Here is a 26,094-nt window from a genome sequence, read left to right as displayed (position 1 = left end):
TGACTCCAGCCACTGGAGAGTTTTCCCCCTGATTCCCATTGACTTCAATTTTACTAGGGCTCCTTAATGCCACACTCAGTCAAATGCTGCCTTGATGTCAAGGTCAGTCATTCTCACCTCACCACACCTTGGATGGTGTCCTTGGTGCGAAGACGGGACTTCATCTCCACGAGGACTGTAAGTGGCAAGTAACATTCGCGCCAGACAAGTGCCAGGCAATGACCATCTCTAACAAGAGAGAGTCTAGCCACCTCCCCTTGACATTCAATGGCATTACCATCGCCGAATCCCCCACCATCAACATCCTGGGGGTCACCATTGACCAGAAACTTAACTGGACCAGCCAAATAAATACTGTGGCTACAAGAGCAGGTCAGAGGCTGGGTATTATGCAGCGAGTGACTCACCTCCTGACTCCCCAAAGCCTTTCCACCATCTACAAGGCACAAGTCAGGAGTGTGATGGAATACTCTCCACTTGCCTGGATGAGTGCAGCTCCAACAACACTCAAGAAGCTCGACATCATCCAGGACAAAGCAGCCCGTTTGATTGGCACCCCATCCACCACCCTAAACATTCACTCCCTCCACCACTGGTGCGCAGTGGCTGCAGTGTGTACCATCCACAGGATGCACTGCAGCAACTCGCCAAGGCTTCTTCGACAGCACCTCCCAAACCCGCGACCTCTACCACCTAGAAGGACAAGAGCAGCAGGCTCATGGTAACAACACCACCTGCACGTTCCCCTCCAAGTCACACACCATCGCGACTTGGAAATATATCGCTGTTCCTTTATCATCGCTGGGTCAAAATCCTGGAACTTCCTTCCTAACAGCACTGTGGGAGAACCTTCACCACACGGACTGCAGCGGTTCAAGAAGGTGGCTCATCACCACATTCTCAAGGGCAATCAGGGATGGGCAATAAATGCCGGCCTCGCCAGAGACGCCTACATCTCATGAACGAATAAAAAAAATCATAAGGTTCATGAGTGCTCCCATTGTATCAGTTCTTCTATTGACTGTCAGTCTTATCAGGAAACAAATGTTTCCTCAGCAAATGCAGCGCAACAATTCAGAAGAAAAATCCACAGACTATATTTATTGAATCTGGGAAAGCCTTTTTGAATTGTTAAAATTATCATATGTTCAGCCCAACCAACAGTTCAAGGAGAAGAGTTATGGTCAAATAGAAGGCAGTTATGTCGGAAAGAAGAAAGATTTGCATTTATATAGTGCCTTTCACGATCTCAGGACGTCCCAAGCACTTTACAGCCAAAGAAGCACTTTAGTCATAGTTGTAATGTAGGAATCGCAGCAGCCAATTCACTCACAGCAATGTCATAATGACCAGATCATCTGTTTTAGTGATGACGGTTGAGGGATAAATATTGGCCAGGACACCAGGGAGAACTTCCTCATTCTTCTTCAAAATAATGCCATGGGATATTTTACATCCACCCGAGAGGGCAGATGGGACCTGGGTTTAATGTCTCATCCTGCAGACAGCACCTCTGACAGTGCAGCACACTCTCAGAGTTGCACTGAAGTATCAGCCTAGATTATGTGCTCAAGTCCCTAGAGTGTGTTCTTGAACCCACAACCTTTTTGACTCAGAGGCAAGTGTGCTACCAACTGAGCCACGGCTGATACCCAACCTCAATCTTGTATTCAAGTTTTACCACTGAAACAAAAATTGTGGTTTGGGTACTCAGGAATTTTCTTCACAGAATAGTACTAAACACTACAAGATATTACAAATCAAGGGATATGGGGATTGGGCAGGAAAGTGGAGTTGAGGTCAAAGATCAGCCATGATCTTATTGAATGGCGGAGCAGGCTCGAGGGGCTATATGGCCTACTCCTGCCCCTATTTCTTATGTTACCTACAGAAAGCTTAGGCCACCAAAGTTTCTTTTGCTTCTTAATATGGAATGCAGGCAACCAAAAGGTCTCCAAAAGTAACCTTTAATGGAAAGATAATTGGTATAGCTAACTACCTTTGATATGTAGCACTCACATCTTTGTGTTCTACTGAGTATTTACTTAACTAGAAATGTGTAGCTGAAGCCACAGATCACCTAGGCTTGTGTCCAGGACTCCACAGGAAGAGGAGGCCTCATTTGGCATTCCCCCTCCCCCTCCCTCATACAGTAGCAATCCACGCAGCCTGCAATATTGGTTTGATCGCACAGGGACAGTTTGTGGAGAGCGAGGTCCCGTCATTCAGAATTAAATCAAAACTGATTGCTGAATGCATGTGGATAGAATAGTGCCATGCACTACAAGATGTAGCATATGGAAACCATTTATCTCTATTCTTCTGAGATGGCATTTTAACTCCTCCTCCTCTGAACTGTAGCTGTTCCAAACTGGCATTTAGACTTGACCAATCCCATCAGCATTTAAGCTTCCTACCCATCCACCATGATTCTGTCAACAGTCCTGGCTTCCACTTCATGGCATCAGGGAAATATCGGCATCACTTATAATTTCTGCTGGTGTTCTTTTGTTTTCATTAAACCCTAACTTTTCTCGTCCTCTAAATCCAAATTCTTTCCCCACCCCAGTGGAAGTGTCTTTCCATAGGTGGTCTGACTAAGATTGGGAACTCATCATGTCGGGAATTAATGGCACAAGCCTGTATCCTACCACTCTGCTGTCACAGCACTGCATTTGATTTCTGTTATTTGATTTTTGTGAAATTGCAGACTGTTCACCACATGAAACAATTTTCAATTATTCAGGAACATTTGAGCCAAAGCAACGATACCGAGTAATGTTACACCAAAAAACAAAAAATTGGAAAGAAGTGAACAATACTGAGATAACAATTGGGATGGTTGATGTTTACATATTGGAAGGAGGTATGTTGGATCATAATCTATGATATTCATTTATATTTCTATTATCACATTTCATTCATTTATTTAAAAGAAACAAAAATACTAAACAGATGTATTTCAATTTTTCTCTCAATCCAAGCACCAAGAATTGGTCCCAGTAACATTATGGTCACCAATATTTCAAAAACCTCTGCAATGATAAGATGGGATCGAATACCTGAAGATGAATGCCAAGGTTTTCTTCAAGGCTACAAGCTTATCTATTATTTGAACAAGGCTTCCATCACAAAAACTTTCTTGCGTAAGATCAAAGTATAAGTTTCAACTGATACTTAATGTCCAATTTTATCCCTAATATATTGAGCACGATGGGCCGAATGGCTTTCTTCTGTGCTGTCTCATTCTATGATTCCTATTTATTAATGCATTTTTATTATTTCATCTACACAATAAAACCAAGATTGTTAGGGAATAGTGTGTGGCATGTGGAGAAAATCAAGTAACTTTCAGCAGTGAGAGCAATAGGGGATTTGGTGGTGCAATGGGTTACCACTTTGTTCTGTTCTGAGACCTAGGGCATGATTTTAGCTCAGAGCCGGGAACCCAGCGCATGCATGGATATTCGCGTTAGGAACCCGAAGTCAAATGAGTGCGTCGCAATCTGTATCGAGTGGGAATTGGAGAAGGTGGGGGGGCGGGGGGTCCACCATCGGAGGGGGTTAACCATCAGTCCCCATCCGGGGGGTGGGGGGGTGGTGGTTAAGCATCGGCTGAGGGGCCACCATTGGGGGGTCCATCATTGGGGGGGTGTCCATCACTGGGTGTGGGGGGGGTCCAACATCAGTCCCCATTAGGGGAGTCCACCATCGGGGGGCTCCACCATCAGAGGGCGTCCACCATTGAGGGGGGGTCCACCATCGGGGGGGGGCTTTCATCATTGGAAGGGCAGGGATTGGCCGATCACAGGGCTCCTGTCGGCCAGGTGAGCATGTTGGGCCTGGATGAAACACTCCTGCTCCTCCGGGCTCACAGGCAGTACAATAAAGGCACTCACCTCATGGATCTGGCCCTTCTCACCTACTTTCACCTGACGTGAATCAGAAGCGATGGGAAACCCAAACAGGTAATGTAAAATTTGTTTGACATTTCCAATACAAAAGATTAAGTGCCTCAACTATCGGAATGAGGTATATTGCCCCTTTAAATATCGGCTGCCAGTTTTAAGTGGGGACGGGATTTAAAAATTAAAAATCGGGGAACGTGTCCCCAACCTGGCGTGTACGTGCCTGCGGCCATTTTTACGGTGGCGGGTTGCATGCCGTGCTAGTGTCCAGTCAGTGCAGTGGCACCACCAGGCTTTTCTAGGCCTTTATCATGCTAATATTTTGTATCTTTGCAGTGAACTCTTCCACAACAAGTTACACACTCACAGGACTTTTGCAAAAAACTGTCTATGCTGTACAGATCTCGGGTTTTACCAAGGCAGGAGAAGGAGCCAGAAGTCAAGCAGTGTCTTTTGCCACGAAAGAATTTGGTAATGTTTACAAAAACACGCTGCTATGGTATATGAATAAAGCATTTTGAAAAATCAATGACAACCAATTTATTTCCCCAAATACTCATCTAACAGTTTTAATTACATCTAATTTGTTCAGAGTTTCACTGTACAATTTCTTCAGTACACACAAATGTAAAGTCACATAAATGAGGCAATCTTTCATTTGTATCCATGTCTGAGGGGAAATAGCACCTCACGATACAATATTCATACCACATCTAGCTGAATTCTGTGTGAATTCAGGCACTGGACTCGCTGCTTTCTTGGGCTGCCTTTCTTTTCTAGCTTTTTGTTCACCAGCCAGGAACGGCGAATGTCTTATGGGGGCCCCATGTAAAGGTTCAGTTTGGGGCCCCTACATTTTACCACACAATGATGCTAAATACTTACTACTGGATCTGCACAGGGCCCCTGACAGACTAGTTACCCCTGACTGCACACGGTCCTAACACAGCCCCTGTCACCAACTTTGACTCATTATGCGATTGTGTGAGATTGTGTGCAGGATATTCAGGCAATTCCTCAACTGGTGAATCCCTGATTAAGGCCAGACCATGGGGGAGGGGAGATGGAGCAGAGAACAAAGGTTATTTAATTCTCACAGGAAGATTAAAAAAAACTCAAGTACAAGAACTCGGGGAGGGGGGTTGGTGGTGCTCGGTTCACATGTGCACCTTCTAATGACTAGTTGTAAACCAGGGAGTAAGTCAGTTATCCCCTCTCAACTGGTCAAATGATAAGTGGCACAGGAAACCTAAAGAAAGGGAGGGAAAAAAATCGAAAAGGAGAATCTTTTTTTATTTCCACAAACTGTCTCTTTCTCTTTTTCTAGCAAACTATCTTCTGACTGGCTAATCCTTCCAAGTCAAATGTTTAGGACAACATTTAGTCAGTGATTTCCGATGTTTTTCAACAGTCTTTTATTCCAGTCATTTTCATTTATTCGAAATCTAACATTTCCTCTAAACTTTTCACAAGGCCAGGAGCACACTCATTTTAGCAGCATGACCCAAACCTTGATGAATTCCTACAATGATTTAAATTGGCATTTTTTAAAAGTACCTTTTGGCCTGGGTGATAAATCCCAAGAAGGATGGCAGGTTCAAGAGATCAATTGAGAATCTTACTTATTTTTACTCTGATCCATTAATTCTTGGACAGTCCCCGAAGGGGTTTCAAGTAGTTCAAAAACAATTCTACAGAATTTCTTAGAAAACTAGCAATGCAAGTGGAGAGGGGCTGGGTGGGAGGAATACTGAAACACACAGCAGCCCACAAAAAGGAGTGGTTAACTCACTGAATGAGCAGCTGCTACTTATAGTCCAGACCACAAGTACCGTTATTAAAATTCAGTGAGCTGCTAGTACTTTTGTTTCACAAACTATTTTAACTATTTCCAATCACTAGTAGTTCAGACAAAGAACAAATCAGAATCTAAAATGTAATACGTTGCCTTTTATTTCAGTTAATTGTTGTATCAACAAGGAAGTTACTGCCTGTGAAGATTGAGCTCCACATGATCTGTACACAGACTGAATGTTGTATGCTTAGGCAGATTCAACTGTAACAAATTACACATTGATGGTCTATAAATATGTGGAAGCCATTATATATATAGCATGCCATCTAATTGTTTTATTTTTTGGCTACAGGTGATGGTGAATTGTCAAAAATTGCCGTTGGTGTTTGCATTGCAATCATCACTTTTGTGTTTCTGGTGACATGGAGTTGCTCTTTCTTTGTTAAAAGGTAAGAAACTTCATAAAGATGCTATTAATGAGTTCATCTATAAATTATAAGGTAGCGAATTTTCTTTTTACATTGTCTCTAAATCATCAGAGTTCACTGAAACATTTGAAAACTAAATTAGTGCTGCATGGTGGTCTGTAATTCCCTGTTTTTTCTCTCCCTCCTTTTTTAAATAGTGGGGTTACGTTTGCCACCCTCCAATCTGTAGGAACTGTTCCAGAGTCTATAGAATTTTGGAAGATGAGCACCAATGCATCTACTATTTCCAGGGCCACTTCCATTAGTACTCTGGGATGTAGATTATCAGGCCCTGGGGATTTGTCAGCCTTTAGCCCCATTAATTTCCCTAGTACTATTTTTTTAACTAATACTGATTTCCTTCAGTTCCTCCCTCTCACTAGACCCTTGGTTACCTAACATTTCTGGGAGGTTATTTGTGTCCTCCTTTGTGAAGGCAGAACCAAAGTAAGACAGAACCAAAGTAGAACCAAAGTAGTCATCATAAGGAAAGATCCTTATAGTTAATTTTCATTTCTGCAAGCTTTTAAGCGCTATTAATACAAGTGCCATTATTAATGAATGATGAAAGCAATCTAATCTCCTGCAAAATAATGAGGTGGTCAAAGTAAAATCTTGATGCAGGATAACTATGTTTATTCCAATCTGTATGTTGATATTTGACAGTGCCTAGCACTTATCAACAAAGTGCAATGACAAAGAATTTTGTTTTTCCCCTATGTTCCAAAAAGCCTCGACTGATGTCCTTAATGACTACAGTCCATTGTTCTGTTATCACATCCTTTATAATAAACTCTATCATTTTCCCCACTACTGATGTTAGGCTAACTGGTCTGTTTAACGGTTTAACGTCTCATCTGAAAGGTGGCACCTCCAATAATGCAGCACTCCCTCAGTACTCCACTGTGTCAGCCTAGATTATGTGGTTAAGTCATGCAATGGATCTGATCCCACAACCTTCTGATGTAATATTTTGTCAAATTTTATTTGATAATGCTTCTGTGAAGCACCGTGGGCCCTTTTACTATGTTAAAGGTGCTATGTAAATGCATGTTCTGTCGTTGTTGTTGTTGTTGTTGTTGGCAGTGCTGCCACTGACTTTGACCCAGTGGCAGCACTGCCCCCAACAACAACAACAACAACAACGACAGAACATGCATTTACATAGCACCTTTAACATAGTAAAAGGGCCCACGGTGCTTCACAGAAGCATTATCAAATAAAATTTGACAAAATATTACATCAGAAGGTTGTGGGATCAGATCCATTGCATGACTTAACCACATAATCTAGGCTGACACAGTGGAGTACTGAGGGAGTGCTGCATTATTGGAGGTGCCACCTTTCAGATGAGACGTTAAACCGTTAAACAGACCAGTTAGCCTAACATCAGTAGTGGGGAAAATGATAGAGTTTATTATAAAGGATGTGATAACAGAACAATTGGAAGGCATTAATGGGATTGGACAAAGTCAGCATGGGTTTATAAAAGGGAAATCATGCTTAACAAATCTACTGGACTTTTTTTGAGGAGGTAACTAGTAGAATAGATAGGGGTGAACCAGTGGATGTGGTGTACTTGGATTTTCAGAAGGCTTTTGATAAGGTTCCACACAAGAGGTTAGTGTGCAAAATTAAAGCACATGGGATTGGGGGGAATATACTTGCATGAATTGAGAATTGGTTGACAGACAGGAGACAGAGAGTAGGAAAAAATGGGTCTTTTTCCAGCAGTGACTAGTGGGGTACCGTAGGGATCAGTGCTTGGGCCCCAGCCATTCACAATATATATCAATGATTTGGATGAGGGAACGGAAAGTAACATTTCCAAGTTTGCAGACGACACAAAGCTGGGGTGGAATGTGAGCTGTGAGGAGGATGCAATGAGGCTCCAATGTGATTTAGACAAGTTGGGTGAGTGGGAAAGAACATTGCAGATGCAGTATAATGTGGATAAATGTGAGGTTATCCACTTTGGTTGTAAAAACAGAAAGTCAGATTATTATCTGAATGGTGATAGATTGGGAAAAGGGGAGGTGCAATGAGACCTGGATGTCCTTGTACACCAGTTGCTGAAAGCGAGCATTCAGGTGCAGCAAGCAGTTAGGAAGGCGAATGGTATATTGGCCTTCATTGCAAGAGGATTTGAGTACAGGAACAGGGATGTCTTACTGCAGTTGTACAGGGCCTTGGTGAGACCACATCTGGAGTATTGTGTGCAGTTTTGGTCTCCTTATCTGAGGAAGGATGTACTTGCCATGGAGGGAGTGCAACAAAGGTTTACCAAACTGATTCCTGGGATGGCAGGACTGACATATGAGGAGAGATTGGGTCTACCATGCTTATATTCACGAGAGTTTAGAAGAATGAGAGGTGATCTCATCGAAACATATCAAATTCTAACAGGACTAGACAGACTAGATGCAGGGAGGATGTTCCTGATAGCTGGGGAGTCCAGAACCAGGGGTCACAGTCTCAGGATATGGGGTATGCCATTTAGAACTGAGATGAGGAGAAATTTCTTCACTCAGAGGGTGGTGAACCTGTGGAATTCTCTACCACAGAAGGCAGTGGAGGCCAAGTCATTAGATGTATTCAAGAAGGAGATAGATATGTTTCTTAATGCTAAAGGGATCAAGGGATATGGGGAAAAAGCGGCAACAGGGTACTGAGTTAGATGATCAGCCATGATCATTTTAAATGGCGGAGCAGGCCTGAAGAGCCGAATGGCCTACTCTTGCTCCTATTTTCTATGTTTCTGCATTTGGGTAAAATAAACTTAAGTTATACAGGAATGTCACAAAAGCAGCTCAAAGCTAATCAGCAATGGTTTAAAGTTCTAGGAATGTTAGATTGTGTTCTTATCTGCGTAAACAGGGGACAGTAATGCTGAGCAACATTGTGGCGCTGTGGAACAAGGGACTACCAAAGATACTGAGAGATAAGTAGAATACAAGCTTAGGATAGTGGTAGTAGTCAGAGATTCTATAGGCAGGGATATAAACACCTGTTTTTGCAGTTATGACCAGGAGTCCTGAATGATGTTTTGCCTCCCTGGCAGCAGGAATGAAGGACATTACAGAGTGGATGGAAGTACATTTGGAAAGGGAAGGCAATCAGCCAAAAGTCATGGTACATGGTGTAACCAATGACGTAGATAGAAGTGCGCTTGAGGTTTTGCAGATGAAGTTTAAAAAGTTAGGCACTAGACTGAAAAGCAAGACTTCAAAGGTGGTAATCTCCTGATTGCTTCCTGTACTACAGGTTAAGGAGCGGAAGATTAGAAAGGTCAATGCAAGTCCACAGGGCAGGTGCAGGAGGGAAGAGTTCAAATTCTTGGGGCATTGAAGCAATTTCTGGAACAAGAGAAAGCCTTCACCTGAACTGAAATGGCAACAATGTCCTTACCAATTAGATTTAGACTAATATGGCGGGGGGGTGGGGGAAGTCAAGGTTTAAGAGGGAAAGCAGAATTAATAAAGCTGTTGGAATGGAAGCGAAGACTAAGCTAAAATAAATGGTGAAAAAATACTATCAAAGGAGAATGAGAAGGATACAGGCTATCAAGTAGTGAAAGATAAAAACAGAAGGGACATAGGATATCAAAAATTAAATAAGAAAACCAGGAAAAAGAATAAAGATCAACATTCCAAAAAATTAGAGTCAGAATTGAGTGGAATGTATGTGAATGTACAAAACGGTCAAAACAAAATTGGAGCAGAAGAAGCATTGATAACTATGGAAGGATATGATATAGTAACTATAATGGAGACAGGGCTTAGATTTGGACCTGATGATAACATTATCAGGAGAAAAAGGAAGGGGGTAAAAGGGGTGTAGTGGTATTGCTAGTGAAGGTTTCTATCACACTGCTGGAACATAAAGATATCCAAGGGCCTTGGTTAAGACAAAAAATGGACAGAGGTGAGAAATGGAAAGGAAAATGATGAAATTCTTGGTGTGCATTATCGGCAGTCAGTTCAGTGAGATATGTGCAAGAATAACAGGCTAAGAATGTTGGGTGATTTTAACTATCCCAAGAGAGACTAAATTAAAGGTATGCATGTGGTCAAAGTGGAGAATGCGTTTTAGAATGCATCCAAAACTGATTCTTAGATCAGTATGTTTCTAGTCCATGAAGCAAAGAAGCATTGCCTGATTTAGTTTTGGGCCAATAACTGACGAGCGAGCAGAACAGTTGGGATCTGGCAGAACAGATGGCCTACATTCGAGGGTTCTGAAAGAGGTGGCTGCAGAGATAGTGGATGCATTGGTTATGATCTTCTAAAATTCTCTAGATTCTGGAATGGGATTGGAAGGTAGCAAATGTGACTCCGCTATTCAAGAAGGGAGGGTGAGAGAAAACAGGGAACTGCAGGCCAGTTTGCCTGACATCAGTCTTCAGGAAAATGCTGGAATCCATTATTAAGGAAGTGGTAACAGGGCACTTAGAAAATCATAATATGATTGGACAGAGTCAACATGGTTTTATGAAAGGGAAATCATGTTTGACAAATTTATTCGAGTTTTTTGAGGATATAGCTAGCAGGGTAGATAAAGGAGAACCAGTGGATGTGGTATATTTGGATTTTCAAAAAGCATTCGATAAGGTGCCACATAAAAGGTTGTTACACAAGGTAAGGGCTCATGGGGTTGGGGTAATATATTAGCATGGATAGAGGATTGGTTAAAGGACAGAAAACAGAGATTAGGGATAAACGGGTCACTCTCAGGTTGGCAGGTTGTAACTAGTGGGGTGCTGCAAGGATTAGTGCATGGGCTTCGGCTATTTACAATCTATATTAATGACTTAGATGAAGGGACCAAGTGTAATGTATCCAAGTTTGCTGATAATACAAAGCTAAGTGGGAAAGTAAGCTGTGAGGAGGACACAAAGAGTCTGCAAAGGATTACAGACAAGTTAAGTGAATGGGCAAGAAGGTGGCAGATGGAGTATAATGTGGGTAAATGTGAGGTTATTCACTTTGGTAGGAAGAATAGAAAAACAGAATATTTTTTAAATGGTGAGAAACTATTAAATATTGGTGTTCAGAGAGACTTGGGTGTCCTCATACAAGAAACACAAAAAATTAGTGTGCAGGTACAGCAAGCAATTAGGAAGGCATGTTGGCCTTTATTGTAAGGGGGTTGGAGTACAAGAGTAAGGCAGTCTTACTACAGTTGTAGAGGGCTTTGGTGAGATCTCACCTGGAGTACTGCGTACAGTTTTGGTGTCCTTATCTAAGAAAGGATATACTTGCCTTAGAGGCGGTGCAGTGAAGGTTCACTAGTTTAATTCCTGGGTTGAGAGGGTTGTCCTATGAGGAGAGGTTGAGTAGAATTGGCCTATACTCTCTGGAGTTTAGAAGAATGAGAGGTGATCTCATCGAAACATATAAGATTGTGAGGGGGCTTGACAGGGTAGATGCTGAGAGGTTGTTTCCCCTGGCTGGAGAGTCTAGAACTAGGGGTCATAATCGCAGGATAAGGGGTCGGCCATTCAAGTCTGAGATGAGGAGGAATTTCTTCACGTAGAGGGTTGTGAATCTTTGGAATTCTCTACCCCAGAGGGTTGTGGATGCTGAGTCATTGAATATATTTATGGCTGAGATAGATAGATTTTTGGACTCTAGGGGAATCAAGGGATATGGGGATCGGGCGGGAGTTGAGGTCGAAGATCAGCCATGATCTTATTGAATGGCGGAGCAGGCTTGAGGGGCCGTGTGGCCTATTCCTGCTCCTATTTCTTATGTTCTTGCGTTCTTATAACAACCACTGTATTTGCTGCTCTCCATAGGCAACATTCCCTTCCCTTCCACCTGGCTCCAATAGCTTAAGAACGGTTGTGCCACATTGAAAATGATCATCTCAGTCTATACTTGTCCCAACCTCCAATCCCATTCACCTCAGATCATTTAACTCACTTCTTTTTGAAGCTGTTAATTAGTACAGCATCGGCTGTTTTTTTAGTCTACGTATCCATTTCTCCGGGTGGGGGTGGTGAGAATAAGATTTATTCAAATAGCTTGCCTCACTTGAGTCTTGTTAATAATAAACCTGTGGCTTTTGGTTCTCTGGTGATTTGCTAAATTTTACTTGTTGCTGTTGTGTTTTTCCTTTGAACATCTAGGTAAGCTTCAGTTGGGAATTGTGACAAGTCTCTTATTGCTCATCAGAGCATGTTTTACTTACTGAATTAAAAAGGACTAGGGGACTCATAATATAATGATGCTCATGAGCCTTAATGCAGCGGGAGCACCTGAGCAATGTTCTAGTTACTCTGTGCCTTTTAGCAACAGATGCTGAAGGAGAAAATGTTTTTTCCGTGTGGCACTGACCTCGCACTAGGGCCACCCAGCTTACCTAAATAAATACTCTAACGTGCAGTTACCATGTGAGACTATCTTTCACACTCAGAAATAAATAATATTTCATACCTATGTTGAACACAGGAGTCAAATATCTAACAAACTCAAGTAAGACGGGGCAGGATCTTATCTTAAAGGGTACAACCATCGTGCAACAGAATTACAGGAACTCGCTTTCTTGGTCACCTGCAAAATAACAGTGGGGTGATCACTAAGAAACCAGAGAAATATTCAAGCACTAGAGGTATTGCAGAGAAGAGCTATGCGGCTGATACGCAATGTCAGAGGTCCTGAATTATGAAGAAAGGTTGGCGAAACTTGGGCTTTTTGACCTGGAAAGGAGACATCTTAGAGATGATCTTACAGAGGTATATAGAATTACATAGAATCAACAGCACAGAAGCAGGCCATTCGGCCCAACTGGTCTATGCCGGTGTTTATACTCCACATGAGCCGCCTCTAATTCAAATTACCTCTTTCTGCTCTCCCCCGTATCCCCCTATCCCCTATTCCCTTTTCCCTCATGTATGTATCAAACCTCCTCTTAAATGCAGCAATGCTATCTGCTCCAACTACTCCATGTTGCAGCAAGTTCAACATTCTCACCACTCTCTGTGTAGGATTGTTAAAGGAGTGGTAACCCCGGAGTATTACTTTGAATTAAATTAAATTGTGGGAGTAGAACAAGAAGACACAGGTTCTAACCAGTAAAAGGCAATTTTAGGACTGATATCAGGAAGTTCTTCTTCACACAAAGAGTGACCAATACATGGAATAAACTTTCAGATCGAGTAGTGGAGGCAAAAACTCTGGAATCATTTAATTCGGGGCACGTTTGGATCTTTCTGGATGGATGAAATAAGAGGGGCCATTCCATAATTATCTTGTGAATCAGACATTTATTTCTTGAATTGTTTTATTTGTAATTGATGAAGATTGTTCTTGAACAAATACATTATTTGACTGATAGTGCTTGGTTTTGTTGTTGTGCAACTGTAATTGAATCTGTCCACACTCGATATAGCAAACCATGCAGCACAGATTAATCCATGATCATACAGTGGTGAAAATAGAAGCGGAATGAGTCGACTAACAATATTAATCTGGGCAGTGGCAATTGGTCACAAACAGCTCTGTGTTGATTGTAGCCATTGTAAAAATCTAACATTGCAAATAATTTTAATTTTAGAATAAAGAAAATGTTTTGGCCAAATATACCGAATCCTGGAAACAGTCACGCAATCCAAATTATAGGAAGAGCTTCATCAATGGTATGTATCATTTTTCTGTACCATTATATAAATCGATGTCCTGTCACTGATGACACTCTGTCACTTGGTTGCTTATAAGGGTCAATAATATAATACAGATGCTCTGGTAGTACAACAAAGCAACGGGATTAGAGAGTCACACAAGCAGGCCTTAGACCAGTTGCTTGCCTGATTCACACAGCAAGCCATTTAGTGGTAATTCCATCTTTTCATTCCAGAGGCTACTGTGCCTTATGTGCTGTATAGACATTAAGGCCTTGAAAAAATGTTAATGACTTGGTGTTTTTTGCTGGGAATGAGCTGAAGTCATTGAATGCTCCATTAAAATGGGTGTTGCACTAACCATTTTGCAGTCTTAAGGGGACTTTCATTCTCAGCTTTACAATCTTCTTTCCCATATACTCGTTGGTGATTGAGTTTTCAGATATTTTATTTGTAGCATTTTTTTGTTGGTTTCACTTGCGGTGTACTTTTTGCATTTTTGGCATTAATTTGCAGCTGCCTGGTTTCCACCTGTGGTTTACTGTCTGCTGCAATTTCCGAAGTTGGGCATCTCCCCGCGTATATCCTTCTATTTCCTAGTTATAAAGAAGGAAGAGGAGGATCTGAAGAGACACCTTACTGTCACGAGCTACATGTTAATATCAATTCCAAAAGGAGAAGAAGGTGTATTTACACCTGAGATGGTCGTGTCGCACTCATCCTTACCCAAACTGTGTGTATAGAACAAGGTGCATCAATCTAGACGTGTCTGAGGAAATCTGTCTTTACCACTTAAGATTCACCAGGGAGGCAGTCATAGAAAGGTGCTGTCTCCTAATGACAGCCCTTCGGGCAAATTCCAGAGCAGGATCAGCTCTGCCAGGAGATTTCTGCCAAATTTTATTATCAGCGTAAAGCAGGTGACAGATGTTTTATATGCCAGGGCTAACTCCTTCATTACTTTCTGCATGGATGGTAGCCAGCAGTACAACAGAACACTGCACTTTCACTCTATCGATGGCCCACATGTAGCATTCTGGGCTCGGGATCCTGCTTCTCCTTGGCCACCGCCACCTGCTCTTTCCCACCTGTACACTGTAACTCACCCAATGCTAACTCCGAAAGTTCACTGTTTGCATCTTTAGGGTATGCTGTGCCTTGCAAACTTTGATGAAAGAGACACAGGGTGCTGTGCAGTGCTGCCTTGTTCTGACATATTGGCAATTCTGGCAGGCTACTCTTCCTGGCCGACAATAACAGAAAAGGATCAAATGTTTGAATATTGACTGTAAGCCTTCAAACAGAGCTTGCCTTGCAATATACTGGGTGTGATGTTTGTCTGGTTGTGCGTCTGATTGTGTGGCAGAGAGTGCAAAGAGGGACATGGCAACAGCTTTATGGTACTAGCACTGAGCTTGGGGAGGCCTGCAGCTTCACCTTCCTCGACTACCTCCATGCTCTTATATGCAAAGATGAACAAAATAGCTTCCTCCAATCACATGATAATAATAGCTTCTCCTAAAATATAGGTAAATATTGCTCAGCAATAATACAGTTCTTCAAATTTAATTAATAAATTGATCTTTATGCACCAATGATTAGGAAATCTGAAGTTCCTCGCTTAGATGGATCACTGCTTGCAGCAACAGGGTCGTTAGCTTTTATTCAATGGCTTCAGCATGTTCAGGTGTAAGTGAGAAAGACCTCTAATATTGTAAATCTTATTGCACAGAACACCTTACTGTCACGAGCTACATGTTAATATCAATTCCAAAAGGTTATTAATCTATAAAACAATGTATTCACATTAATTCTATTATAGTCTGTAATATACAGAAACATATATTCAAGTCTGCACTCACTGTAACCACTTTTGTAAAATGAAAAGTAATGAACTCAATATTTTTTAGTCCTATTTAAAAGGTGGACCATGAATAAACACATCAGTCGAAAAATATACATAACCATGAAAAAATAAATGCAAAATAATTACATATGTTTTGCAATGCATGATTACCCTAGAAAAGAGAACTAGGAAGTTTTCAGGCAACACTAAGGCTCTTATGTTCTTACGCTGTGATAGGAAAACATTTACATTTCTCTGATACTTGATTAATACCGCACTGAATTCCTGGGATGAGATTTTAGCACCAAAATTTACACTCAAATGTTTCTGATCAAGTCCCATTTGCTAGCTTTAATAATTTTGAAGACCTGTTAAGTTTATGAAGGAACTTTTGTGCCTTTATATTTTGACAAGAAGCATATGTGAGCATGAGAATGAGGTAACAAAATCTATTTAACGCCCAGTGAATAAGTCTACAGTAGTTTTGATATAATGGGGGAGAAATTATTCCTTGTCGTGCCCGTTTTTTGGGTGAAAATTAGCGTTGGGGGATTGGGACTGATTTTATGTCACAATCTCTCACGCACGATCTCTCCCGGTTGCCAAATTGGAAGCCAGTGATTTCCAAGTGTCCAGGGTGCCCGCCTGAAACAAGCATTAGACGCCTTGAATATGCAAATCAGATCCCCATCGCCGGAACTTAGAACAGGGTCATGGTGAGGGGGTAGACAGTAGGCAAAAGTTTCTCTCTGCCACAATCCCGGCAGCGCAATGACATTACTGGAAATTTTGCTTTAATATTTTATGCTTGAGATAGAACAGTTGTCTATACTATTGGTGATGTTGTTGGGCTGTAACCTACATCTTATGATTTTGTGGAGTAAATTAACACTGACACATGAAAAGACAGTTTACACTGGGCATGAATGCACTTATCCTCTCTCTCTTCCTCAATAACTCAGAGACCACATCTCCTCTGTCTAGGCCTTTCCCACTCTTTCTGCCATCTTCTCAACTTCAATATTAGTACCATTCTATCTGCCTCTTCTACTATCAATTAAAACATGGCTTTGATTTTATAATTGCTACTGTGAATACTTATTGTCATTTCTTTTGAATCAATAGCCACATCTGGACAATGAATTGCTAAATCTCAATTCGAACTCACCTCTGACAGAAACAGAAGAGGAACTTGAAAGCCTTCATACTATTGAAGAGGTCACCAGTGCACCCACCGATTATGGGGTGCAAGAAAATGAACAAAACAATATACCGGATCAGGGATCTAAAAATGATCTCAATGACAAACTGACAGTTATACAGGTTACTGATTACACAACCATGGAGAACTTCCGACAAGTAATGCCAACCATTGCAAGCAGTAATAGAGTCAACCAGCTTAACAGAAGTCAAACAGAGTGTAATGAACAATATCAAGAGAGTGACTCTTTAGTTCTGAGCTATGTGAAACAACAGGTTCATCGAACGAGCATGGAGACAATGGTGAGCAGTTGCCACTGAAGGTTCAGAAGTCCAGAGCTGCTTAAAAAGTCTTGATCATATTATGACCCCCCCACAGGATCTGCAATTACTATTATTATTAGAAACAAACTGTTGAATTATACCACCATGGTCATGAATACGGCACAATCTACTCAAATAACTGATTTGAAGGCTGTTCCTAGAAATATGTCCAATGAACTATATTCAACCAATGCAATCCTTCGGAATTAGCTATGGGATGTACACATGAATGAAAGGTTTGTGTTTGTATTTTGTTATCTGCAGTTAAGGTTAGTTCAGCTATGCCACGACTCCTTTCTGAAGGTTTGACAACAGCGTAAGACAACTGTGTATAATTTTGAATGTAAAATGTTGGTATTTGTTCACTAAAATGAAGGTTCAAAGAATAGAGGAGTTGGTTAAGAGTAAGAAGGGAAGTTAGATGAAACTTATTTCTGTGATTCTGTGAGAAAGTAGGCAGACAGAATTTTGAGATTGGTCAAAAATGGTGTAGCCATATTTGGGCTAATGGTCTTTGTTGTGTTTGAAACTTCTTATGTTTTTATCTGAGCGTGAATTAGTTTTATGCAAAATTTCCTCCCCTCATTAGTGTAAGCATTTGAAGGAGACTCCATATTGGTTGTGTGATGACTTTATTGATATGGAATAAGTAAAGTAGATACAATCACTTTAGCAATAGTACAGAAAAGTAAGCAAAACGGTATTACTCGCTCCTCTGGATAGAACTGCAACGCTGCCATGTTGTTCCTTCGATTCTCTACCACCAGTTCTATCTTTCTCCCAGTTTATATCCTGACTCCCTTCCTCCTGTGTCGTTAGATCATCTTGTGGTCCAGTTTTGGCGTCTTTCTTGTATTGTTCACTTTACTTTGCATACAAACCCACTTAATATGCAAACTTGCCTTTGGATTGTGTAAAGATCGTAATCTCACCCATTTGCGTTTACTTCGCTTGATCAATAGCCCTAATGCTGTGATCAAATGGTCAGTAGCCCACACAATGTGATCAACTGGTCCTCATATCAGTACAGTACGATCAAACAGGTTTCAGTTTACTGCTGGAACATCCAAAACTCATTGCAGCATCACCCGGAATTTATTCCAGCATCATGTTGTATCATCTGAAACTTATTACCCCATGTTTACACCAAGCTGCTTTCTAAAATATAGTTCTACCATCTACCCTGTTTCCTTACATTAGTAATACCATTTGGTAGAGAAGAGAATAACAGGTAAACGTGAAGAGTCTGGAATGCTGACCCCTGTCACATTGAAGGACTTAATAGGTTGTATAGAGTGCTAACAGGAGTTTGAAAAGCTAAAAAGAAGTGAAAATGGTGAGCAATGTACAAAAATTATCCCAGTGAGCCAGTGGAAAAGTGGAACTGAACATGCAGCAGCCGAACCAGCTATCCATAGGGCCTGCAGGAGGCCTCTCCGATAATGGAAATAGTGTTTTGAATGATTTCTGTGGGGCTCCTCCTGGCCCAACAAAAATTATCCCTCTGTGGCTCCCCAGCTATTGCCTGCCCCCCTTTCAAAGTGTTCCTGTCATTAAGAGTTCAGACTTCTACCTTTACAATAATTCTCCTCCTCCGTCCTACCTCAAGCACAACGCCACTAAAACCCTTATCAACACTTTTGTTACCTCAAGACTTGAATTCTCCTATGCCTTCTTCGCTGACCTTCTGAGCTCTACCTTGTTTGTCAAACTTCAATTTATCCAAAGCTCTGATGACCTCCACTGACTTGCTGCCCTCCAGTGCACCAATGAAAATCTCCATCTTCATTTACAAATCCCTTCATGGACTTGACCCTGCCTATCTCTGCACCCTCATCCGGCCCTACCCATGCTCTACAAACTTCCACTGCGGCCTGCTAATCATTCCTATCTCCCATGCCATGTGGTGGCAGCGCTTTCAGGTGTCTAGGTCTTGCACTTTGGGACTTCCTCCCTAAATCGCTTTACCTTGCTACTTCCCTCTCCACCTTTAAAAGCTTCCTTAAAACCTATCTTTTTGACAGTGTATTTCACCTTCTAATTCTTCTATCATTCAGTCCATTTTCTCCTATGTGAAGTGCCGTGGGACATTTCATTATGTTAGAGTTGCTATCGCTGAAATTCTTATTTATATCTTTCTCATCTCCAGAAATGACTACTCCAATGCTGTCTATTGCCAGTCTCCCATCCTTCACCCTCCATAAACTCCAACTTAACCAAAACTCTGCTGCATAAGTCCCATTTGTCACACAAAATGGGGAAGGAGTTGAAATGAAAGAGAGAGACAATGTCACCCAAAGTCTGTATGCCTTCTGTGAAGTGCCTTGGGATGTTTCTTACATTAAAGATTTTATACAACGGTATTGTTGTGTTTGTTGAAATCCCTCCAAACTCCATGGATGATATTGGGCTGACTATACTGCTTTGCCGCACACTGGGGGAGAAAGTCGTGTAGCGCAGGAAACCAGTGCAAAATGTGCGCCATGACTGGAACACATGCTCGAAGATGTCGGCTCGAGGCTTGCTGGAACTTTGACCGTGGGCCTCACCTGCATAAAACTGGTAATCTGCGACGACAGTCGGGCTCAGGGCCCTAGGAAATTCGTCCAGCCCGCCGAGTCAGCCAGCAGGTAGGTAGGTCCTGGAGGTGGGGAGGTGAACTGGAGAGGTCAAGCCCAGGCCAGCAATGGCTCCACAGAAACATAAGTATGAAAAAGTTACTTACCTTTTTGTGGGTGGCCTCCAGCGGTCTCTTTAAGGACAGCTGGTTAGGCAGCTGTGGATCCGGAAACAATTCGCAGAGCACACTCCACTCAGGTGATGACGAATTTCGAGCAAGGTCCTAAAATAGGCATATTCAAGGCATCTATCGCCTGTTTCAGGTGGCCAGACCAGACACCTGGAAGTCACCGGCTTCCAATTTGGCAACCAGCACACATCCAGGGAATATAGGGTGTGAGAGATCACAACACAAAATCGGTCCCACCCCACCAACGCTAATTTTTTGCTCATGGACCAATTTCTCCCCTATTGTATCAAATCCACTGCAGACTTATTCCCTGAGCATTAAATGGATTTTGTTACGTCAGTTTCATGCTCACACAAGCTTGTCAAAATATAAGGACAAAAGTTCCTTCATAAACGTAACAGGTCTTCAAAATCAGAAATTATTAACCTAGCAAATGGGACTTGATCAGAAACATTTGAGTGTAAATTTCAGTGCTAAAAACTCATCCCAGGAATTCAGTGCAGTATTAATCACGAAGCAGAGAAATGTAAATGTTTTCCTATCAGACCAAAAGGACATAAGAGCCTTAGTGTTGCCTAAAAATGTCCTACTTCCCTTTCTCTAGGGTAATTTTTTCATGGTTATGTATATTTTTCTACTGATGTATTTATTGATGGTCCACCTCCTAAATCGGACAAAAAAATATTTGGTTCATTAATTTTTTTATATGGAAAACGGTTACTGTGAGAGCGGACTTGAATATATGTACATACGTTTCTGTATGTTATGGACAAATATACAGATATTTGTCATGCACAGACTTTTAACAATTTTGTTTTTTCACCACAACCTTTCAGAGTTTTGAAGCAGGCTGTATATGTATGTGCTGGCAAATTTATAGTAATGCAGTACAGACATGAGTGGAAGGGTTTGGGGCACTCAGGCTGATGCTGGCCATAGAATCCTGGAATTTTACAGCTTAGAAAGAGGCCATTCAGCCTATCATGTTTGTGCAGGCTCTCTGAAAGAGCTATCCACTTAGGTATGGTATAGATCCTCCAGGCTGGGGTGAAAACCTTGATTTGGAACTGTGAAATGAGATAAGGAAGGTGACTAGTAAGGGATCAAGTACAGTAGTTGGAGATTTTAACTTACCAGAAATTGACTGGGACAATAATGTTTCTACTGGTAAAACAGAGAAGGGATATCTAGAGTTAATGGAAGGCTATTTTATGACTCACTGTAAAAGAGTCAACAAGGGGAGAAAACATCTGGTTTTGATTATGACGCTTTAAGTAATCATAATGTGATCACATTTGACATTACAAGAATTGGAGAGGTTACTAAAACCAAAACAAAATTGCCAAATTTTAAGAGGACTAACTTTATGCGCTTGAGAAATCTTGTCAGAGTGGGCCTGGAAGGCTTGAACATGGCCAGGGGAGTGGAGGAACTATAGAGTTCCTTCAAGGAGGTGATTCTGAATGCAATGGACTAATGTGTACCCATGCAAAGCAAAGGTACCAAGCTTAAAGGCATTCCTGCCTGGTTGAACGGGACTACCAAGAAACTCATAAAGAAGAAAAAAAACATTTAAATGGCACATTTCAGTGGAAATATTTTATACTTGGCATTGGGCAGACAGGTGGCAGATGAAATTCAATGCAAAGAAATGCAAAGTGCTTTACATGGGGCCAAAAAAATCCAGGAAGGGAATATTAATTAAATGGAAAGAAAAGAATGTGCATGGAAAATGAAAGAAATCTGGGGGTCCTGGTTGACATTAAGTTGAAGCTATCACAACAGTGCTCGGTGGCAGTGAGCAAAGCAAATCAGATGTTGGGATGTATCAATAGTCAGTATTAAGCCAAAATAGTGAGGTAATCCTGCCACTTTATAAATCATTGGTGTGACCCAATTAGAATACTGTGTACAGTTCTGGCTGCCACAGGACAAAAAGGATATTGCAGCTATTGAAAGGATACAGAAAAGAGCAACTAGAATGATTGAGGGGATGGAAGCATTGGATTATGAGGAATAATTAGGTAAATTGGGCAGGTTTTTACTGGAAAAGAGAAGGTTGAGTAATGACATGTTTGCTGTTTTTAGGATTCTAAAGGGACTAGATAATGTAGACCATGATAAGCTGTTTCGTCTTGTCCAGGACTTCCTAAAGGCGCTCAAAACTGGGCGTAATATGCTAACTGTGGCTTAACCATTTTGTATTGGTTTCACATTATGCTTTGTTTTTGTACTCTGTATGCCTATTCGTAAAACTTAGGATCCCTTACGCTGTGTTTTTTTTACACGTCATTGTCAACTTACCCTCCCACTATTAAAGGTTTGTGTATCTGAACCCCTAAGTCTCTCAGCTCCTCTAATCCTTTTAAAATGTTACCATTTAGTGTATATGTCCTCCTAAAATGTATCGCCTCACATTTTTCTGCATTAGATTTCATCTGACATCGATCTGTCCAATCTAATAAGTTGCCTTTGTCTTCCTGAAGTTGTTTACAGTTCTCTTCACAGTTGACCACACTCTATATTTTTGCATTGTGTGCAAATTTTGATATGTGCCCGCTATACTTAAGTGCAGATCATTTATATATTGAGAAGAGCAATAGTCCCAACACTGACTCCTGGGGAAAAACTTCCATTAACCACTATTCTCTATTTTCTGTCTTTTAACCATCCATGCTGCCACACTCCCTTTAATACCATTTGCCTAATTTTATCAACAAGCCTTCTATGCAGTACCTTTTGAAAATCTATATGAACAATATCTATTGTATTTCCTTTATCAATACACTTTGTTATTTCCACAAAGAACACTCAAAAACTTGTCAGGACGATTTACCGTAAACAAATCCATGCTGTCCTTAATTAACCCATGTCTTTCCAGGTGAGTTAGTAATTTTAATCCTGTTTTATGACCTCTCGAACCTTACCCGCTACTGATATTAGGCTGACTGGTCTATAGTGATCTATTTTACTACTTTCTCCTCCAGCATTGAGGTACAGCTTCCTTATCCAAGGATATTTGAAAGATTGCGATCAGAGACTCTTCTATTTTCCCCGTCACTGTAGGATGCATGTCATCATGGCCAAATGTCTTTTCCGTTTGTGGGGCCAAATTTCCTTAGCTGTTCTGCAAACTCCCATCGTAACTCTGGCAGGAGTCAGACAGATTGGCTCAGGAAAAAGTCCAGGACCCAGATAAGCAAGGTCCCAACCTGAATTGGGATCTCCCATTTGACTTTGTAAAGAGTAAGGTGTCCATCTGCCCATTACAGGGCCAGTGATGCAGAGGTCCTATGCTGGGAGTTCCCATTTCCTTTACCCATAGATGACTTTATATAAAACTGGAGGCTGGTATGCCAAGTCAGATGAGGCATACTGGCCTCCAGAAGGTGCAAGTGGACCCACTGGGGAGATCCAAGCCTCAACCCCAAAGATGGCACAATTTTTTTTATCAAACTCTTCAGTGTGGGTCCCCTTGCACAGGGAGCTGAAGGGGACCATGAATGAGATCTCCACAGGGGAGGAGCTGGATATCGACCCCCAGACAGCTAGCAGGTGCTGGAGTTTCCTGCAGCATGGGGCAGGTGGGCATCCAAGATGTGCCCGCAGTGACACGGTTGTCTGCCATTCCCATGCAAATGAACTGTCCTTCCACTGAACTTGCAAACTCCGGCAGGATCATTGCTGGAGGGGACCAGTGCATGCAATCCTGGCATAGCCTCCGGGATTGTATCCCACATATATTCAGCCACTGTGTTCCACCAATTTTTTTGAATATTACTTCCTTATCGAAAAAAGAAAGACTTGCATTTATATAGCACCTTTCACGGACTCAGGACATCCCATAGTGCTTTACAGCCAACAAAGTATTTTTGAAGTGTAATGTAGGAAACGCGGCAGCCAAATTGCGCACAGCAAAATCCCACAAAAAGCAATGAGATCAGTGAGTGATGTTGGTTGAGGGATAAATATTGGCCAGGACACCGGGGATAACTCCCCTGCTCTTCTTTGAAAGAGTGCCATGAGATCTTTTACATCCACCTGAGAGGGCAGACACGGTCTCAGTTTAACGTCTCATCCAAAAGACGGCACCTCCAACAATGCAGCGCTCCCCTAGTGGAGTCTCAGCTTAGATTTTTTTGCTGATACCTCAACGGTGGGACTTGAACCCAGGACTCAGGGGTGAGAGTGCTACCCACAGCTGCTCTCTAATTTCTCCACCATCTCCTCTTGTACCCTTTCATTCCTGCTTCCACACTTTTCTGTGATAACCAAGGTAAAGTACTCATTTAGTATCTCGTCATCCTCCGTATGAAGATTTCCTTTTCTATCTCTAATCAATCTTAATCTTTTTCTAACTATTCTTTTAGTGTTATGTGTTTATAAAATATTTGATTTCACTTTATGTTACAAGGTTTATTTACTAAGGCTGATCTTTCACTTTTCGCACTCCCCTGTTTATATGGCACAAAAAAAGAGACTGAAGCCAAATTTTCCAGGAGAGTAATCTTCCAAAAAATTACTTTTGCTTGTATCGTGCCATTTTTTTAGTGGCAAAGGAGAGCTGAAGAATGCATTCATCCATCTCCTATTTGTTAGCGTAATGTTCACGTGTCTGGTATCTGGACCAATTTGTAGTACCCAACATGCTGGGTAGAGTTCTTTTTTCCTTCAAAACAGCCTATAAATGACTTGGAAGGCCTTTGCATCTACAAGCTAGAGAACCGTCTCAATACTATTTTAGATAGATTTACAACAGTTTCTATGTAAGACTTGCAGTTACTGGGGTAGATGTATCTCCCACCTAAAGAATTAAGGCATGAAAAGTGCAAAGTATACTAATTGCACTGCCACTAGTTCTACTTGAATTCAGCTACATTAGTTAGCTATCACAAAGTAATTCGCTAAATGTCATCTTAATGCAGCAAAGATTTTATTGGATTAGAGACCGATGCTTGCCGATTAAAGTAGGTTTCTGCATTTTGTCAACTGAGAAAAGATTATTACAATGACATAGTAATAAAGATAGAATGAAATTGTGAACTGTTCTGTAGCAGCGAATTAAAAACAGAAGTAAAGGTAAAGATAGAACTACATTATGGACATGCCATCAGTTGTGTACCAGGCTTGAGAATGCCTTTCTGTCAGGTTGCAAGTTGTGTAGTCTATCTGGCTCCCACACAACCTCACAACCTCACACACATTCTCTCTGAACAGCCATATCTCTCTGTGGTTAGAGTGGAATTTTGTTATGAAGGGACACTCAGTCATTTCACTCCCGAAAAATCTTTGCAATAAAGGGCAGAGAGACAAGGCGGAAAGTACTGAATCAAAGGTTACAAAGTCCTAAACCTGCTCTGACTCCTCAGTATCTCCCCATTGCCTGTTTCCCTCCAGCATAAATATTTAAAATATTTATATTGTCTTAAAGCTTTCAAAAGTTGAACAGAATTACAGAGAAATTACCACAAACAGGCTGTTTGGTCCAACCAGTCCGTGTTGTTTATTCTCCACACAAGTATTAGTCCTGATCCAACATGCCTGCACCGTTCCCATATCCCTTTCCCTCACCTATCTAACATATTCTTAAATGTTGAGATGGTCTCTGCTTTCCACCTCAAAACCCTTTGTATAAAAAAATGGTTTCTTCTGCTCTGTGGCCTAAATCTCTTATCATTAATCTTATATCGCGTTCTAAACCCCCCACCCACGAGAACAGTCTGTTTCTACCCATCCTGTCTCAGCTCTTCATAATTTTAAACACCTCTATCAAATTATCTTGTAATCTCCTCTATTCTAATAAAAACAGCCCCAATTTTGCAAGTATTTCTCTGTAAGTGCATTTCTTCATACCAGGCAGCGTCCTAGCTAGTCTGCATTGTACCCTCCCTATTGCCTTAATATCTTTCCTGTAGTGTATTTGTATGTGAATGGACATCCTGGTGGAAAAGGCTTGAGTGGCTGAATGGCCTACTCCTATTCCCATGTTCCTGGAGGAAAATACTAGATTGTCACCTAAATTGCAGAAAGTACTATTAGTATTTTTTAAGGCCAACAATCAATTATCCTAGCCCCATTAGAGAATTTTTTGAAAACAAAACAGTCAGAAATTGTGGTCTTGGTGCTGTGCCAATGAAGTGGGGCTTCCCCCTCCCAACCCGTTTGCCCTCACTTTGCCCTGCCT

At 41.5% G+C, this 26,094-nt stretch overlaps 1 protein-coding gene across 1 annotated transcript in view; it reads left to right on the top strand.

Annotated features, from left to right (window-relative positions):
- Positions 1-19,661, top strand: part of LOC137320443 (interleukin-6 receptor subunit beta) — an 85,250-nt gene extending 65,589 nt beyond the window's left edge. Inside the window, exons 10-15 of the mRNA XM_067982139.1 lie at positions 2,747-2,866; positions 2,985-3,146; positions 4,245-4,379; positions 6,056-6,152; positions 13,728-13,809; positions 16,763-19,661. Coding sequence (XP_067838240.1) covers positions 2,747-2,866; positions 2,985-3,146; positions 4,245-4,379; positions 6,056-6,152; positions 13,728-13,809; positions 16,763-17,158 — 992 coding nt within the window. The 3' untranslated portion in view covers positions 17,159-19,661. The remainder of the gene's footprint in view (positions 1-2,746; positions 2,867-2,984; positions 3,147-4,244; positions 4,380-6,055; positions 6,153-13,727; positions 13,810-16,762) is intronic.
- Positions 19,662-26,094: the final 6,433 nt, after the last annotated feature.

Source organism: Heptranchias perlo, chromosome 4, assembly GCF_035084215.1.
Source record: "Heptranchias perlo isolate sHepPer1 chromosome 4, sHepPer1.hap1, whole genome shotgun sequence".
NCBI classification, from domain to species: domain Eukaryota; kingdom Metazoa; phylum Chordata; class Chondrichthyes; order Hexanchiformes; family Hexanchidae; genus Heptranchias; species Heptranchias perlo.
Note: the sequence above shows the minus strand (reverse complement) of the source record. Positions and strands in the feature narration are given on the sequence as shown.